Source organism: Atractosteus spatula, chromosome 8 (assembly GCF_055471065.1).
Source record: "Atractosteus spatula isolate fAtrSpa1 chromosome 8, fAtrSpa1.hap1, whole genome shotgun sequence".
NCBI lineage: Eukaryota > Metazoa > Chordata > Actinopteri > Semionotiformes > Lepisosteidae > Atractosteus > Atractosteus spatula.
In genome coordinates, this window is record NC_142713.1 from 46,691,134 (window position 1) to 46,710,549 (window position 19,416).

General features: G+C 40.6%; 1 protein-coding gene across 1 annotated transcript in view; it reads right to left on the bottom strand.

The window, feature by feature from the left end:
* Positions 1-1,725: 1,725 nt before the first annotated feature.
* Positions 1,726-19,416, bottom strand: part of fgd6 (FYVE, RhoGEF and PH domain containing 6) — a 43,680-nt gene continuing 25,989 nt past the window's right edge. Inside the window, exons 9-21 of the mRNA XM_088923865.1 lie at positions 15,718-15,768; positions 15,248-15,306; positions 15,018-15,089; positions 14,698-14,766; positions 13,461-13,544; positions 11,976-12,055; positions 10,493-10,595; positions 10,122-10,268; positions 8,424-8,526; positions 6,682-6,806; positions 5,646-5,774; positions 4,449-4,591; positions 1,726-3,866 (exon numbers count right to left, since the gene is read on the bottom strand). Of these exons, the coding sequence (XP_088779991.1) occupies positions 3,830-3,866; positions 4,449-4,591; positions 5,646-5,774; positions 6,682-6,806; positions 8,424-8,526; positions 10,122-10,268; positions 10,493-10,595; positions 11,976-12,055; positions 13,461-13,544; positions 14,698-14,766; positions 15,018-15,089; positions 15,248-15,306; positions 15,718-15,768 (1,202 nt within the window). The 3' untranslated portion in view covers positions 1,726-3,829. The remainder of the gene's footprint in view (positions 3,867-4,448; positions 4,592-5,645; positions 5,775-6,681; positions 6,807-8,423; positions 8,527-10,121; positions 10,269-10,492; positions 10,596-11,975; positions 12,056-13,460; positions 13,545-14,697; positions 14,767-15,017; positions 15,090-15,247; positions 15,307-15,717; positions 15,769-19,416) is intronic.

Sequence of the window (19,416 nt, forward strand, 5' to 3'; positions counted from 1 at the left end):
ACCCGGGGCCAGATCTAAGGGGGGCCTGTTGCTAACATAATTAAAATGACAGCTTTTTTTTGGTAGAAAAGACCACCCGTAAAATAAATGAACGGGAGCTCGTATGTCAGGGGTGGGGAACGCGGTGTATTATCCAATAGCAATATTAGTAAATAAAACACAATGATATATTGGAAAACATGTCTGTTCGGATGATTTGCAATTGGTCATTGGCACGTTGCTTCCAAAAGTGAACTTTTTCAATTGCTTACTGGACACAGTCATCAATGAGACAGAAGAACGTTTTTCTTTCTTGAGTGAATTCTGCCGTCTTTTTGCATTTTGTTTGACAAAAAATACCGGTGCTAATTCAACTGAAGCCTGCAACGATCTTGTTTTTAGGAGACATTCATGGGGAAGATTTGGCAACTGAATTGAAGTTTCTGTCTCATCTGCTCCCCAATGAAGTCAACACTCCGACTGAAGTACTGCAGTGTTTGGTCAACAAAGAGATGAAATATGCGTTTCCAAACAGTGATAGCATGTCAAGTGTTTTTTAACAATTCCAGTGCTGAACGCTCATTTAGCAAACTGAAATTGATCAAAACTTACCTAAAGTCCACCCTGTCACAGGAAAAAACTGTCAGCTCTATAGAGAACACCACCGCAGGGCAGGTGGATTTAAATTATATCATAGCTTAGTTTGCTGCGATGAGTCAAGTTGTAAGGTAGGCCCATGTTTTTTACCTTTAAATAACTAGTCCCTAAGTATCAAGTTCAATATGTGAGCCTGTTTGAATTCTGCTCGGTGTGCACTGGCAGAGGGAGAAGGAAGCCGGGGAGGGGGGGCTTTTGTATTTACTTGCACCTGCCCTGTATATAAGTATACGGAAACATTATTATATGCAAGTTAATATTGTTTGTGGATTTGCATTGTGGCAGAAGGCCTTGAAGATGAACACAGGACAGCCCTTTACCGCATGAGGAATGTTACTCTTGTGGCAGACATGGACAAGTTTATGGTAAGTTGATGGTTTATTAGTCTAAATTACATTCCATCCATTCATTCCATTACCTGGCATCTGAATCTGATCTGCAGATCTCCAAATGCCTTTATTTACAGGAGTGAGTTAAATGGTGCTGTTTACGGTCTATTCTGAAAAATCTTCTCATTGGTTTAAAATGATGAACGTTTTCGGTTATGGAAACACTTTTTTTTATTCCTTTTTTCCAGTCTATTCCTTAGGTTCTCTTTAAAGTAAAACCAGTGACTGCATACTTAATCATACAGGATCATACTTAATCAGACAAGGATGCTCTCCCCATATAAACATCTGCAATTGACTGGGTACCTGCAGGCATGCATTGACATCATGGAGACCTGCCCCTCCTCCAAACAGCACGAGCCCTCCAGGGTGGAGCCTCCAACATGTGGACAAATGGCTCTGCATGTGGGGGTGTCAGAGGAGAATGACACCCCAAGTGGGTGCAGAAGACCCTGCCCGAGTCCCGTCTCAAATACCGATTCCCAATTGGGTGGTTGTTGTGATAAAATAATTGGCAGTTCCAATTTAAAAAAAAATATATATATTGTGAATGATTCAAAATAAGGCTTATGGATCCATGGCATAACAAATGTCAAACACACAATAAGAATGGAATAAAAAAACAGTTCTTCATTTATAGCACTGAAATTCAACATTAGACCAAAGGAGCAAGTATAAAGGAGACTGTGTGAAGACAAAGTATCTTTTCAAAGTTGGTACTTTATATATTGTTTATGTACAAAGACTTTTACTGATGCATGTAAGGCACTGACGATTTACAGTGTTTTTTCCCCATTCACTCTCTGCACTGGACTTCAATAATTCTATTTATACATATAATGCAAACCATGGTGACCAGACCAGTAAAGGTAAACTCTCTAATAAAAATTCAAAGTTACAATATGAAATTAATATAAATACATTACAGATAATTACAGTGGATTGTTTCATTGGAAGGTTTGTATATTCAGCCCTCTGCATACACTCCTCACTACAACACAACCTTAAACCAGCATTTACATGTCCAAATTAATGTAAGAATAGTTAGGAACTTAATGTCTACTGAGAACTCAGATAAAGAAACATTGTGGAACTATTCACACAATATTTGTTTAAATAAGCTTCAATTGTTTCTCAGGGTATAAAAATTGTAGTATGACAGATTTCAAGATTTATTTAAATCATAAGCATATAATTGCATTTTAGAAAACTAGTGAGAAGGCAACACATTTGGAGATGTAAAAAACAGTGATTAATAGAATGGTCTGTGGAATGAAGAAAATGCTGTTGAATTTTTACACATTGAAAAACTGCCAGGGTGTCAACACCAGTGATATTCATATTTACTGTAGTAACTTGCACATCTCAGGATTTGTCCGATTTTAATACATGAAACTTCTAAACCTGAACGGATATTTGCAAATACAGAAAACCTCTCCAATTGAATATATTTTACAATCCAGGCCCCAAATGTTGTTTCCCCACAAAAAGCAGTGAAGGGGAACTCAATGTGACAGTTACATGGAACAGGAAAGGACCATTTTGTTTACAGTTCTACTATGCATAGAATGTGGAGTTACAATCAATGAAGAATGGGGCTTTTCCATGATCACGCAGAACAAGGTTCTTTCAGGCAGTAGAAATAATATTCCCCCACACTTAAGTATATTAAATACATAAGCCTATTTGAGAAGAGGTCTCCATGACCTTCTTGCTTTTCCTGAGAGGGATGCATGTCTGAAGTGAACAAAACAATATTGCCACCTGCACACTGTCAGCTTGGCTACAAGCAGTACAAAAACATTTTAATGTAATTTCAGAAATTGATCCAGCCCTTCCACGGCACCAGCGTAATATCTGTATATTTTATATACACGGAAGCCACCTGGGCCCACGTTTTAAAATCTGCAACTAAGAAGATTTAAAAAATAAGGCTGAACAGCAGCTCACGCTGCAGACTATAAAAATATACATATGTACACTACCATCTACACCACTGATAGAAGGAAAGTAACGCTAACCTATGAAGAATGGTGCAAAACCAGGTGTCTTTGCTGACTACCTTAAAGTAGACTCTGATTTGAATGAATATGGTGGTGGAGAGCTTTCAAAGAAGTCTGGCTTTATGCTCTCCCACTGTGAAGGCATCCAGGCATATTTCCCAGAATGTTTCTTAGTATGTACATGAGAGAAGACATGAAAAAAAGATAACACCACCACTGTTGTTGTCAAATCTGCAAGTCAAATCAAAGTTTACATATACCGCAGTGTTTCAGAAATGCACACCCTTTTTCTACTAACTAAAACGGATGACAAGGCATCATTTATACAAAAACACATCTTGTTCATGCACTCCATCCACAAACATGTTTCTTGATACTGTCTAGCCTTTTGGTTGCTGTGTAAAGGCATAACTGCCCATTGCACTTCATGTTGGACTTGCATTTTGCAATGTTATCAAATCCACGCCACATCTGATGTGCACCTCTTTGAACACCTGAAAGATGGTCTCCAAGGTCAAAGATCTGCACAAGACACAGTGTCCAGCAGAGGATACAACTTTGGCCTTCACAGCAACCATGATGCCTCTACAAAAAGAGCAGTAAGGGAGCTGATTGTCACTGGAATGCATATGTTGCAAAGCAGATGGAAGGTGAAGAGAAGACATGAAGTCAAACGAATGACCACTAGCCACCTTTTCTGTTTATGAACTGCTAACATAGTCCTGTACGTAATGCACCATCAGTACAGGTATCTTTCTCCGCAGGATGAATGACTTTGCTGTGTGTTGTCACATATTTGTTTTATAAGATGGTAGCTGCCTGGAAAGCTTCTATCCATCTGTAAAACAAAAGACAAAAAAAGATGTTACTGTAAATATAATTTGCAGCAACTTTATATCACCATGGCCTTTGAAAAAAATGACACATGTAATGCATTTTTTAATCATTTTCAAATAATACCGTAACCAAGTTAGAAAGCCAAAGGTCATCATACCAAATTCACATTCTTGAATTATTTTTAAAACCTATTCAGTTTTACCTACACTGGGAATTTATTGCTCACGAACAATGGCTTGAAAAAACTTACCTCATACCAAAGATGTCCAACTCGATGAGTTACAAATGCTGTATACAATTTATGTTACGTGAATACTTTTCATCAGAACTCAAATTTATCACTTTTACGAGGGTCAATAAAATAATACCTTTATTGTACAAGTATTATTAACCTGTTTGCTATGGCAAACCGAATTTGTTCAGTGGATGAAAACTTCTGTATAGCACTGAAAACTTCATTTAATTCTGAATTGGACTTGAAAGGTAACTGTAGAAACTGTAGATAAAGGTAAAATATAGTATTTTATGGTTTTGTCCAGGTATTGTATAAATAAAAAAGTTTCTTGAAAAATGTTCGACATACTTTTGTGCAGTCTGAAAGTCATCAGCCTTGAAGATGTAGAACAGAGTGTTCTTGTGGTAGAGTTTAAACTTGAGCTTGTGACCAGACTGCTCTTCTCGGAGGTGGAATCCAAGCAAGGGCTGACTTTCGAGCGCTGCCACATCCTGGGAGAAAGGGCATTTGCAAATCATTTTTGCAATACAACTGTCCTGAATGAACCTCTGCTTGAGACAGTGCCCACAGACTGTACAGAACGGCACTAGGATTAGGGGGTGTAGTGCATTGGATTCTCTGCCTGCTACTCAACGCTGCTGCTGGTAGGGCACACGTCTTGAGTGAAATCAGTTTCACTGTGTTACACACCCTGGAGCAAGGTATTGTAAATAGCAATATTGATAGTCATGTCAGGGTAGAGCAGCCATAATGTAAGAGGAAAAGTGCTCGTTTATTTACAGTGCAGGGAAAACTCAAAAACAATACCAAAATAAATGGTTAGGCTTCTTTTTGAGCTGTTGACTAATTTCTTTAGCCCACCTTCATCAGTAGTCAGGCAGTAGTTGGTAAGCTGCATATCCACTTCACTACAAAAGTCTCTCTCTGAGACTTCCATACGAAGGAAGACTTCCATCTTCCTCTAGTGCAGATTGCTTAACAGGGGATCTGGCCTGTTCCCAGACAGTAGACAGACCATCCCAGAAAGCCTCCGCTTCCTGGTTTTTAAAACTATCACCTGACAATTTTTCTTACAGCTATTGCTTGGGTGACTGATAAGCATTCTGGGGAATGTAGGTCAGACAAGGATCTCAGACTATCTTCGTGCTAACTTGACCAAAGGCAGAGACAGATGTATCTTTAGATGAGCAGTGTCTAATCTTATTGGTCCAGGAGGATCAGTGTGCATGCAGGTGTTCATTCCTCTTAATGAACTAAACTGTAACTGACTTCACTGCAGCAATTTAACAGTTTTCCCCCAGCTCTTTCTGATCCTCAAAGCCTGCAGACACCTCAGCCCTTCAGGAACAGGACTGGATGCCCTCCTCAGCTGTGAAACTACACAAGCCAAGTAAACATTCATTCCCCTTATGTAGGGGTGAAGCTAAAAAACTGTTAACCTAGATGTGGAATGTGGCATTCAGCTACAGCAATGTAAAAACTCTTCCACCACTTTACACATGAGTGAATACATACAGATCTGCAGCGTCACCCTATGAGACTTACCTCACTAGCAGCGTATGTGTAGAGAACTTTGTTCTTGATGACGAACCACAACCGCTTCCACTGTTTCTTATGTCCCTTAGACCTGTACAAGTAGCCACTCATGGAAGAGTTCTCAGTGTTTGCAGTCACCTGAAAGCAATCATGGACACAGACATTTGTAGGTTTATAAGAGACCTCATAAATTAAAAACAAAACAGAAGGCTTCTGCGACTGAAGCTCAAAATCAGACATGCAATGGGCAAATCTGGTCTATTAGAGGGTGAAAGATGGAGGGGGGCTGTACCATTTTTTTAAATTAAAACATTGAGACCCCTCCATTTTGGAATAGCCAAACGTGTGTTTTCATGTCTGTTCTCTCAGCTATGAACTCTACAAACTGGGGAGAATAAGGCAGTGTAGGCACAATCCTCTGACCAGCCCCCGTTTGAGTCACTTTGTCCTGCACATCATGGGCTCCACTGCCCTGTACCAACAGTTCAGCACCGGTAAAGATGGCGGCGCGCACGGACGCAGTGGCTAATCCGGGTCTGGTAAAAACGGTGCTTTGTTAAATATCGTCTCTAGTCCTACTTCTTTGCACAATCCTGTAAAGTAAATTGCACTATGCACCTTGCACTTTATGTACCCTGTACCCTGTCAGAAATGTCTATGTCTATGTCTACAGCATTGTCTTGTCTGTGTTCGCACCGTAGACCTGGAGAAAGATATCTCGCTCCTCTGTATACTTGTATATGGCTGGAATGACAAATAAACTTGAGCTTTCATCTTGCTGGATGCCAAGGGAACCCTAACTGACTTATCCTGCTCCACCCTTGTCGGCGCTCAGCCAATCCTGCACCGCCTCTTGGAGAAATCTGGTCACAGTTGGCTACTGACATGATCCAGACTTGAACCTGTGATCACAGATGGGCCAGATGGCTTCCTCTTGTTTGTAACCTTTCCTACAGAGTTCAACCTGCACACGGGCGAGGAGCTATACTAGTTGAGTCACCTGATGGGCCCCAGGCTCCAGCTTTGACGGTAAGATCACACTTACTTCCTTGAGAGCCGCAGGAATCTTCTTCTGCTTTCGGCCTGAAGGAATGCTAATCAGAACTGAAGAGAAGGCACCTGGAGAGGTTTTGCAGGTGGGGGAGAGTCCCGTAGGCACTGCCTGATTGTCTAGGAGAAGAGAATAATTAATCATATTATCTGTTCCACCATTTAACGATAATACAGAAAACCTTTCAAAGTGTTAAACAGCACTAACTAATAAAGAAAAGTCAATATTTATTTTTGTTATATTGTCCATTGCAACTGTTTGGCACCAACAGCTTCACACATTATGTAACAGAATAATATCACAGGATTATTATATTTTCTTTATCAATAAACACTCTTTTTTTAATTACTGTAAATGACAAGACAAAACAAAGACATACAAATAAAGGGAAAAAGGCGTCCACTGACAGAAAAGTACTCAAATATTAATATATAAATACCTTTAGAAGGCTTATAAATGAAGCCATAATAAAAAAAATAAAAGCATCAAAAGATTCTTTAATTTTTACCACATAAGCAGAGATAATCATATATAGAAAAATCTCTTGTTTAAAATAACATCACTCCTTTAACATTTACTCAATAACATTTTCAGTCAGTCCCACTTGATTGCTGGTCTCAGTGGAGATTTCCTATCTGTGAGGACCATAGGAACATGGCTTCGGCATGACCACCAGAGGCTGCTGGTCGTTGAATTCAAAGACCAGCGCATTAACGTGTGGTCGATATAAACCTAGAACTACCGCCTCCAGAGAGCAGTGGTAATGCCTGGCAGGGCTGGGCATTGCTGCAGAGCTCAGACACATAGACACAATCCTGTCACAGAATTATGAACCAGGTGAAGATATTGTACAGCAACAGCTGCCCATGTGAGAATGGAGGAGACGCAGACAAAAACTCCCAGTGGGAGAAAAGAAACCTCTGGAGGTCACAGAGCCAGTCGCCGTGCCCTCTCTACACAATTAGTTAATGGTACTGAACACCAATCATCAGATCAGAGATCAGAGATCGTTTGTGAAACGAGACCATTCAAAAAGTAACTTTCAGGCTTGCAAAGCCAAAAGGCAAACAACGAACAACACCCACTGCTTGCCAGAACTCTGCAGTTTGGATGTATTAAATTAAACCAATGACTTAAAAATCTATTGCATATTAATGCTATATACAGTATGTGCACTAATTTCCAAGAAATTTCTGTTTTGTGTGGACAAAACAGATGTCCATTTTAAATTTGCAGGTGAGATTATAATAAAATAAACCGGCATAATATTATAACAGACTTTGTGGGAATCCTTTCTCAGCACCTTCAGGTAAAAACCAACCAAAAATAATTTTCAATTTCTTGGATGACTCTCACCTCCAAAAATTCAGTGCAGCTAAGGATTTATTACAGTCCGTCCTGGGTCGTAGTCACTAAAATGTTTTTCTGCACCATTTATGCTGGGAGATTCATATTTTAAAGATCCTTTAATAAATTCATTTTATTCTTCATTTTTAACTAATTTTAGTATTGATATTATTTACGCAACATATATTTACAGTATACCTTCTCTCACATCCCTTGCCACAGTTAGGTTAGCGGCATCATAACCTGCAGCTACTATTTCTATTTCAAGGCAGTTTCAAAACTATTGACTCTCAGAGCAAAGAAGCAAAGTAACAGGTATTGGTTTGATTTCAGAAATGTTTAGGTGGTGTGCCTGTTCCTGACGCGTAGAAAAGCAGAAGAGCCCCTACTATGCTGCTGAAGCTTGCTGAAGCACTGGTCGCACACTCTGGCAGGCTGATTCTTCAGGTACTCAAGCCTGTGCTTGTTCAAGGAGCAGGACTGGCACACGACCTAACACACAAACACAAGCGGAACAGAAATCACATTAGTACCACTTCAAAAGCACAGTAGATTAATTATTGTTTATTGCCACACAACAATAGTTGGTGGAACTTGCTTATTGGTACAGCAAGAACACAAGATGAGACAAACATACAACATACACAGTACAAATTTAAATAGGACAGAAGACAGACAAACATCGTCACATACACATGTAAACAACTTTCCGTGCAGCAGCAAAAATGATACAATGGAATTCAGAGTTCAACGTGAACTCAGGGCTCATATGGCAGTGGGAAAGAAGCTGAGGCTGAAGCGGGCAGTCCTTGAGAGGAAGGATTTGAAACGCTTTCCAGGAGGGAGAAGCTTAAAGAGAGGGGTCCGAGACGATTTTCTTGGCACAATTGGAGGTGCAGCCTGAATAGAGATGAGCTAGGGCTATGTTGAAAGAGAAAAGGTTTTCTTCACACTGAATCCTCAGTTGGTAATTTCTCCAGCCGGTAATATGTATCCTGGGTTTTAAAATACTTTAAAGCAAAGGAAGCCAAAAGGTAAAAACCTGCCAACCTAAAGAAACATACTGAATTATACATGTCCAGTGGGGGGTCAAGGCCCTTACTCTTAATTTACACAGACTCAGTATGAGTGCTTTATATTTTCCCCATACAGATTAAAGATTACACTGAAATGGATTCTTAAGAAGTCATGCGTAAACATTTGATATAATCCTTCTGTAGCATCTGCAGCACTGCGATCACTAAAGAAATACGATCCACCATCTCTGGTTCAAAGTTTGCTCACCCCTGAAAGCATTCCAATTAAGTGTCTCATCCTGGACAATCTGGTTCATTGCAAACAAGGCAGTGTTTTTGGCTGTCCTTCATCATAGCCTTGTGATTCCCAGCCAGGCACTTTCAGTGCTTAGAAAGTTACGTCACAGGTTGCAACACTGCTATTCCACTTAGCTTTTTTTATGTTCTTCAGTCCCGTCTCAGCTCTTTGCGTCTACCGTCAGACCCATCTTCTACATAGCAAACCTTGACAATCCACAAGGAACCTCTTGTTGTTTTGCCGACTTTAGTTTTAGATTAATGTGTCACATTTTCCCCCCCAGAGAACGATCAGGAAGGGAGAAAAAATAATGACCTATGATCTAAGTTCCTCAAAAAAGAGCAGATTCCCAACCTGTGGTCTGAGGACCCCTGGTGGGGAGTGAAGTTACTACAGGGGGTCAGTTTAAGGAAACAAGTGATGTGGAATTGGAATTTAGGGCTAAACCAGTCATCAATCTGACACTCAGGCAAGTCAGATAAACTGCGATAGACCAGGTATGTCAGGGAAATAGCACCCAGACGTCTTACTAAGTTACTCAGCATCTAGTCACGCACATGCACCACTATGCTTCACAAACATTTAAAATAAGTTATAATCTCACAGTTGCGTACACTACAGAGTGCCGATTTTTTTTTATAGCATCATATTTCCCTACATAACAGGGTAAAAAAACCTAGACACGCGCGGCGGTCCGCCCCACATGCGGAAATTGACAAGGGGTCCGGAAGAGGTTGGGAGTGAAGGGGTACGAACCCCCGGTTCTTCCTCACCTTCCCGCAGGCCCGGCAGTGATGCCGCCTCCAGGTCAGGGTGAACTCGCAGGTGCAGATCATACACATGGTGGCCCGGAGGTCGGGGATCCAGATGGGAGCTTTCGAGCCGAGAGGAGCTCCGCTATCCACTTGAGCAGAGTCCGTCTAAGGAGATCAGAGCAGACACTGTCTGTATGGTGCTAAACACAGAGTCCCTGCTGTGGTTCCGGCATTGTTTTTTATATTTATTTTTCGTGTGCATTTAGATTTTGATTTCAGTAATGCTTCTGCCACGTTGCAGCTTAATTAAAGATCACCGGTGTTAGTCATTTAAAAACCGAACTATGTGAAATGGTAGGTCCTAGAGCAGTTCACCGATTTGCCGATACCTCTTCGAGGCTTTTGCTGTTAAAGAAGCTGATTTTCTTCCTAGTGTAGTCATCGATGGCTTTCGAAATAGCTTCTAGCCACTCATCCCGTTCTGTAGCAGAACTATTAAAGAAAGGAAAAATGAATTTAGTTACGTTTCTTACAGAACCTTGGAGGCACTGCTTCAGAAAACTCCTCAAGGAGCATGAAAAGGCACAGCTTCTTTCAAACACAGCAGAAGTGGCCAAAAAACTAATTTCAAACTAGCGTTACGTAAGTCACTTCTTTCAATAATAGCTCCTACTCTGTGCCTATTAATATCCCAGTCAGCACACTAATGCATTTGTTCATTTTCTCCTTGCATTTTCAACAAAGTAAATCTTATTTTCCTCACAAACCGAAGATGTTATCATTCCTGCCCAGACATCCTGGTGAGAGAAATGGAAAGGTTACCCAAGGCGCAGGGGCTGGCATGAATTACGAAATGACCCCCTGACATTTCACAAAAGACGTTTTCTTTGGGGTTGTGCCCAGTTTGTCTTCCTGTATTCCTCCCATAATCGGCTCCCTTTCATAAAAGGCTCTAGTGATCTTCAAGATGCAAGAAGAAAGGGATTGACATAGGAGTGTGGGCCCCTCCGGTTGCTCTAGCAACCCGTCGAAGCCCACTGGCCCTTCTCGCGCTGGAATGCTTGAAAACTAAACTGAGGCGAAAGCGTCTCCCACCAGTAAACTATGGACAGACAAAAGCAGCATGACTCATCGAACCTAAGTCTGTGTGAAGGCAGATGGGTGAGGGTAGCCTCTCTTCAGGAGACTGGGAAAAGAATCAGAGCCTCTGCTCCAGAGGTGAAGCGATTATGAGGCCTTTATTTTGGCTGAAACTAAGGCACCATACAGCAGCATGTGAGGAAGAAAACTCTTTCCTCTCCTTTTTCTTTCACTGCCCAATTCCCCCGGGCAGAGCTCTCTTTATACAACATAAGGTACAATTCTCATTTCCAGCCCTCTCTACCAGCAACTGGATGATTTTTTTGTCTTCCTGTTATCAAAAAACAGAACTGGTAGCTACCGGCAGCCTATGCATTATGTCAGAATCGCAAGGACATATTGCTAACAAAAGAAACATTTTAAACGTAAATAACTTTTTACAGATGCAAGGTCATCTGTGCTTCAAGTACAGGCATAAGGCTACAAGTGTTATTAGTGCAATCATTCTGAGATTATCATGGCATTATATAAAAGATATTGGGGGGAAAAAAACAATCCTACATTGTGGGGTACTGTACTCTTAAAACACCGCTAAATCCTCTGTCTTATCATCTGCACATACTGAATGGACCAGACCAGACAAAACTAATCCTATGTGGTGTTTTTACTGAAGACCCCAGTCATGCCAGGTTGACCCCGGCCTACTGAGCATGGCAATACGATCAGATTAAGCAAGCATGGAAAGCATGCCTCTCACTGGGCAAGTCAACACACTGCTGTCACCCTGCATACCTGGCGGACAGAATAAAGGAGCGCTCCACACTTTCTATGTTTAGCTCATTCTGGTACGCTTCTTGGGTTGGTTTGCTAACCTGTTTTGACATAGAAAAAAAGTTCAGTTATCCTTCATAAACATAACAGCAAAGAGTTAAGAAATAGTGTCATTCCACAGATTAATGGAGATATTAACTTCATGATCGATGTGTTACAACGGAAGAATTGAGTGTAGTTTGAATGACTACTTTTCAAATTATTCTTCATGATCGAAGATGTGTTTCTAAGCTTGAGAGAGGTAATCACTCTTCCTGAACCATCACCTCCGCGAGAAAAAATATTCCTTCTAAGAAGGAAGAAATGAGCAAGAAAAATATTCCGAAGACCACAGGCCCGTTTTTATAACAGCAGGACGATCAATTCAGTTCGCCTATTATTGCCACTGCTTACTCAAGGCTACACCAAAAGCTTCAATTGTCCCTCTCCCTCCTGAGGAGTTACGATGTATACTGGGAGGCATTATGAAAGCAACAAATGAGCTGAGCTCTAATTACACTACTTGGACAAAATAGATTCATTTTTGGCTTTGGCAGAAAAAAAAACGGACTGCATGGAGGAGGATGAACAGCAAGAGGGTCCGTTTTTCATTGAATTGCTCAAGAGCTGACGTGTCCTCTGCTGGCTGTTAGTAGTGCTCCCGTCTGACCAGGCCTGAACAGGGCGTTTGCTTCTCCACGGGAATCACACCCCACTCCAGGAGAAACTCTGCCTGCACGTGGACCTGGATCCTGACAACAGGCAAGCCAACCCAATGCACCCAGGTCTCGGGAGCTCACGTGAATGCACTGCGACTACAGAGGGGCCTACTTGTCGACATCGTCGATATCGTCCACCCCCGCACCGCAAAGTCTCAGGTGACGCTGGAGTCTGACACTCATGCCTCCAACATCCGAATGGACTCCTCCCTCCAGTGATGTGGTAGTTGTGGCGGTTTGGACCAGCTGTGACTCATGCATGTTTTACCCAGCTTTTCGTACCGAGGTGCCCGGTTACGAGTGCAGTAACAGAGGGACATCACAATCACTTCCACATTTGCAGGTTCGAAAACCATGTGGTTTCTAAATGAAGTGACTGAGGCGAGGTTTTTTATGCTTGGTTAATCAGTTAGAAATGAAGGGAACTGTTATTCCTGGCAATTTGTGACAGAATAGATATTTCTGTGGAAATACAAGACCCCAAATCATTTCTTGCAGTTTTAATACCTCTCAGTACATATCCAGCTATCTGAGTGTTTATTTCTTTAGAACTGTAAAATAATAAAAAAAACTTTAGATATATTCTTCATTATAACATATTTAACTATAAAATACTTAGCTCTACAAAGCAGCTTTTGCAGTAAAGAGCAATGGTGGCAACACCCACCAACCTTCTCTATTAATAAAGCGCGATACAAATATTTATGTGGAAGCTTGCAAAATAACAGGAAGATACATGACTGCTTACCTTCATTCCGGCCAAAGAAAGCATGCTGTTTAGTTTATACATTCCAGACTGGACTGGGGTGGTATACAGTAGTGTATCATTAAACTGAAATTGGAAAAAAAAATAATTACAGATTGCATTATGATTGAGCAGAAAAATCTGAAGTAGACAGGAAATGGATACAGAAACTAGGAGATCCGGGTTTACATAACTAAATTTTGATTCCTGCCAAAGTCCCTTGTGAGTTCATGTATACCATCAGGTGTGGCTTGCATCGAATCCACTTTGATCACTGCTTTACTAAAACTCTCAGATGTTAATGAACTCCAGCTGCATTCACCCTCTCATGTGCCAAAACAAAATTTCTCTCTCTAAACAGATCAAATTCATAATAAAAACATGCTTCCTCCAAAACGCTCAATTCTTTCTCTTAGAACTGGTTTACAGTGCTAGACAGACGTGCAAATCAAATGTTTTTTAAGGAGTATGATTTTCAAAACCATCCTTGCTAGTGTATCAGACCTCTATATTAGGTAAGAACGATGAAGCCACATTGCAGGGTTGTCCAGAGAGTCCAACTCCCAGCATCAGAGACCAGTCTTTCGGTGTATCAGATTCAATGGCTGCATGAGGAAAATTGGGGCCTTGCTGGTCTTTGCTTTGGATCAGCCAGACTGACACCTATCAGACTGGAAGCTCATATGTGTTACAGAAAGTAGCACATGGGTCTAGAAAGTATTTACATAAAGATAAACAGTACTTGCAGCAATTACAGGAATTCAAGAAAAATTCCTTTCCTAAGGGAAATTTCCTTAGGAAAGCAGCTACAGGCCCATTTTGTTCAAATATGTGACCTACAGTATTGCTCTTGAAGAAACGTTTGTTCATGTATTTTCACACACCAAATTTACTCTGAGGGATTGTACATCCCTATTTTCCAAATTCAGGAGTTTTTCTTTCTCAATCATTTCTCCTGTCAACAGTACCAGTTTCTCCCACCTTAGCAGCACTGGGTGAAACGAGGAGTTGAGCTACAATCTGTCGCCAGAAGCGATGGGTCTCCGGGCAAACAATGACACTGTCAACATAATCCTCTCCCAGGCAACATTTAGTTTTCCCAGAACCGCCATTAATCAAGGGGTGATGTGCGATCTGTTCCCGTTTGTTTGCATCCAGGATTATTCCCTGTGCTGTGTATTTATAGACTGGCGGGGAGGAGGAGGGAATATTTCTCACAAAAGCTGAAATGGGACCTCACCAGAAAAAACGTCCGTGGCTGCATGACCTTCCGCGAGAGCTTCATCAGGGTCCCTTCCTTGAGGAAGACCTGCTCAGCCAAAGAGGAGAGAGGAGACTTTGACTTGGCTGCCATGGGGAGTAACTCAGCCTGCCCCGCAGTCAGAGAGACATGCGCTTCTAACGAGCCAGTCTCTGTGCTTGAGTGACACTCACACGCTAGTTTCTAGCCCCATTTCTCAACAGCTGAAAGAGCAAACATGACAACTGGGGATGTTCCAAAACCCATGAAGAAAACGCTGGACGTGCAATATACCTCCCGCCTGGGTTGTTCATGCTTACCCTGCCTGGCTGGACGATCTCATGATGACCATTCAAACTGTACTGGATCTGCATCAGCTTCTGGAAGTTGTCCTGTTGGAGGAAGGAGGGGGGTGGGGGAGATGCAGTTCGGTCATACAGCTTTAATTTAATTCTAATTTGTTCATTAGAATTTTTCAGTTTTTAATCCACGCAAGCAGAAAAAAGTGCAAAACTAAGAAGAGGAGGCAGGTAAGATTGCAATAACTTACCCCTTGTTTCATGATGTCATTTGCATGGTTGGCTACCTCGATGACAATGCCCAGAGCAGCTGTGTTCAAAGAAAACCAATGCACCCTTAATACTGATTTTAAAGCTATGTAACCGTGAACGTGGGTAGACCAAAAACTAGTGTCTTTTTCTTCCACTCATTTTCAGTTATATAGGTGGTCTAATCATTTAATTAGCTGCATAATTGTAATACTTCTAACGAGTATATGAAGTATAGGTTAATATCTTTATTAAAGTGAATACCTCAGGAATTCAGATGTAAAGGAACAAAAGAAAAATCATAAATTAGAAAACAATAAGGTTAATTGGTTAATTGACTAACTAGGTTGGAAGAATAATCAGAAGTCATGAGGTCCCCCAGGAAATGTGTTTGAGACCTCTAAATAGTCAATTAAACCTTTCAAAAAGAAAAAGTATTCAAATGGGCTAATGAAATCAAAGATCCTCTTACCTTGCGTGTCTTTGTAATCGAAGGAATCTTCCGAAAGATTTTTTAAATAATCTGTAAAAGAAAGATGCAGTTCTACTATCAAAAAGAGGCAACTGTTAAAAAAAACTCTCAATTTAACTTTTAGATCTAACAGACAGGAATGACAAGCCTGTACCGTGTTACATAAATTCGTGCTTTTACATATCTTTTCATTTTGAAACCGCATTTACACTTGCATTTCCCCGCTATCTCCCCTAGGTGGCAGCACTGTCACTCGGAGGATTAACGCCTAGACAGCAGCTGTACAACGGCCCAATTTCCTGGCAATTGACAACTATGTGGTGACATTAGTAATAACGTGCCAAGACGTACTGTATAAACCTGTTCAGAAAACACTGCACTTCCGCCAGAATCCCACTTGAGGAATCTGAACAGCAGTTTTTTTTAAGCGAGTGAATTACTTCCTTTGCCTTAAAACCCATTCAAGTACTGTGTTGTAATTAACATATTTTTAGATAATATACATTTATATAATAATAGTTAATAATTATAATTATAATAATGAATAGAATTGATGTGATATAGTGCAGCTCCCATGTCGGTGCCCCTGTAGCCTCACTAAAAGCAGATCAGCTGGAGAAGTGAGAAACTGCATCACCAATTAAAAAAGGGGTCCTTTCAGTAGGTCGGATAATTTAAACCCACAGTGGAATGTACTGTATTGTTACTAATTCATTTGGGTGAGTTGTTTATCCATACATTTTTACACATTATACATTTTTACACATTTACAGAGCTGGTCACTTTGTTGGAACAATTCAGGTGAAGCATCTTCCTCAAGGACACAACAGCAGTGTTTCACCTGAGATTTGAACCCAGAACCTTCCAGTTACAAGTGCAGAACACTGCCCCCTGCCCCACACTGCTGCCAGGATGAATTAACACTCCTACTCTTTTAAATAGTGCCATGGCAATTTTAGGGAAGGGTATATGTTACAGTATATATTCAGTAGAAGTCCCACTTGTTCAAAACTACAGCAAACTACTGTAAATAATTTCATTTCTTAAGCTGAAAATTAGTTTTCATATTGATTTCAACTAGGTTCAGAACTATTTACACTTTACAGAAATGCTGCCACAAAAGGTGCAACATATAGAACCAAATTACAAAGCTTTTATTATGATGGTGAATGTGAGTTCTGATGTTTTTTTTAGCCTCTAACAACATAAGAATGACCAAAATTCATTTTAAGCAACAAAATAAGACAGAAAAGTTTTTATAAATTCATATTATTTCTCACAGATTTGTCTTCTTACTTTTGCATATTTTTGTACTTTAAACGGATCATATTCTGTCCTGCTGCAATGCCGTAATTTGCAATAGGAGTGATGTACTCAATTCTCCTGAAATAATTCAGCTCAAAGCAGAGGTCACTGTAGTTATAATAATATTGTATATGAAATGCAATACTGCATATTCTGAAACTTCAAACAAAGACTGCCCTGTGATGGCCTCACATCAATGCCTTCTCGGTGAGCATCTCTCAAGGATGCCTAGTAAATCCACTTTTAATGCTCAGTTTTCCTACAAATGCTCCTTATCATGAAGCATTGCAAAAACTGCATACTGAAAAGTATACATAATAAAAATGTTAAAAAAGAAATACAGGCATCACCACTCCTTCAGGATTAAGTGAAAAAGAAAAGGGAAATTTGTAAACGAGAAGAAGCCATTCTACACAATTATCATGTTTGGTTTTAAATTGCTAATTAATTCGGCGATCTTATCTAGTCGGATCTTGAACGGAGGGGTGGTAATTTGAACACCGAGCTGGCCAGGTTAGAGAACCATATTTCACTGCAGTGTACTGTAATCAGAAAGCAGTCGGCTATCAGGAAAAATCTCCAGCAGATTCTGTTTAGACTGCCCTGAGACAGGTGAGCAGAATCTGATTGTATGGTGAGGTGGAACAATGTAACAAGGAAGAAAAGCCAGACATTCAAATACCAGCATTCTGACAAGATAAATACATGCCTGAAAAAAGCCAAGACCAAAAACACATTACCATCAAGTTCTGTAACTCTGTGAGCACAGCACTAAGAGACAGATTTTAACATGATTACTCATTACAAGCGAAATAATTTAAAAATGATCAAGCCCCCAGTTGCTACTACTATTACTTAAAACATAAATACCAAAGTTATGTAATCCCAATACACCATCACCTAGTTTAGCCAGTTTGGTACACTTATTTTCTATTCTGGAAAATTCTGACATATTTGCAAATACTTCTATATGATCACTGTATTGACTATGTAAATGAAAAGCAAATAAATGACAAAAGTGCAGCTCCGAGCACAATTCTGGCCAGATGAGAACATACTATGGAGTAAAGAAATGTAGGAAAGAGCTACTCTCCAAGTGCCAGTTAATTTATAAAAACTGCATTTTTTAAAAGTGAATATGGACAAAAGTAGACAGCCCATGAAAGCATGAAAGAGTCTCCTGTGAGTTGTTAGGTAACAGTGCAAAAATATATATTTTCTTTGCCCCATGAGCACATCCTGAACTTCAAATCTTAAAATGCACCTTTCCAATCCCTGGGTCAAAACAGCTGTCAGTGAGTACATAGCCTAAATATTAATACTGGGATCCTAAGTTACAGTAAAAGAGCCCTTGTGCTGTGCCTCCGATTTAAATAAAACTAAATTCCCGTGGGTCAGTTTATTTAACCACTGCATTTAGAACTCGAGACTGTGATGTAAAATTTGGTCACTTCAAAACGTTTCACTTAACATCTGGAAGTTGATGTTCTGTGTCCGTTTCAGCTTTTATTGTCACTCCTTCTAGACGGCGATGTTGTTTTCGCTCACTAAACTGAAGTTATTTGCTGTGTACTGCAAAAAATGCATGTGCAGAGATGCAGAGATTTTTAACTCTTCATCTGCTGACTTGAACCAGACTGAATCATTTTATACAGATTGCTTGTATTTAATTTTATTCCTGTGACATCTCCCATAAACAATGGCTTATTATAATAATTGCTTACACTTTTCTGGACACTCCACTCAAAGTGCTTTACAGGTAATGGGGACTCCCCTCCACCACCACCAATGTGCACCTACTGTAGATGATGTGACGGCAGCCTTGGTGCGCACAGTCTGCTCACCAGACATCAGCTCTCAGTGGGGAGGAGAACAGAGTGATGAAGCCAGTTCAGAGACGGGGATTTTTAGGAGGCCATGATTGGTAAAGGCCAAGGGGAAATTTGGCCGGGATGCTTGGGTAACACCCCTTCTGTTTTCGAGAAACACCCTGGGATTTTTTTTAATAACAGTCAGGACCTCGGTTTTACATTTCATCCGAGGGACAGCGCCTTTTTACAGTACAGTGTCCCCATCACTATACTGGGGCATGAGGACCCACACAGAATGCAGGGTGAGTGCCCCCTACTGGCCCCACTAACACCTCTTCTAGCAGCAACCTTAGTTTTTCTCAGGAGGTCTCCCATCCAGGTACTGACCAGGCTCACACCTGCTTAGCTTCAGCGGGTTGCCAGCTGTGAGTTGCAGTGCGATATGGCTGCTGGCCATACATTATTACACTTGGGTGAAAAGAACTTTAAACGTATCAGCAATTTTAAACCAAACCTTGTTTTTATTATTATAAATCAGAAAGGACATGAACTGGCCCAACCTACATTCTACCCTTCAGCAGTT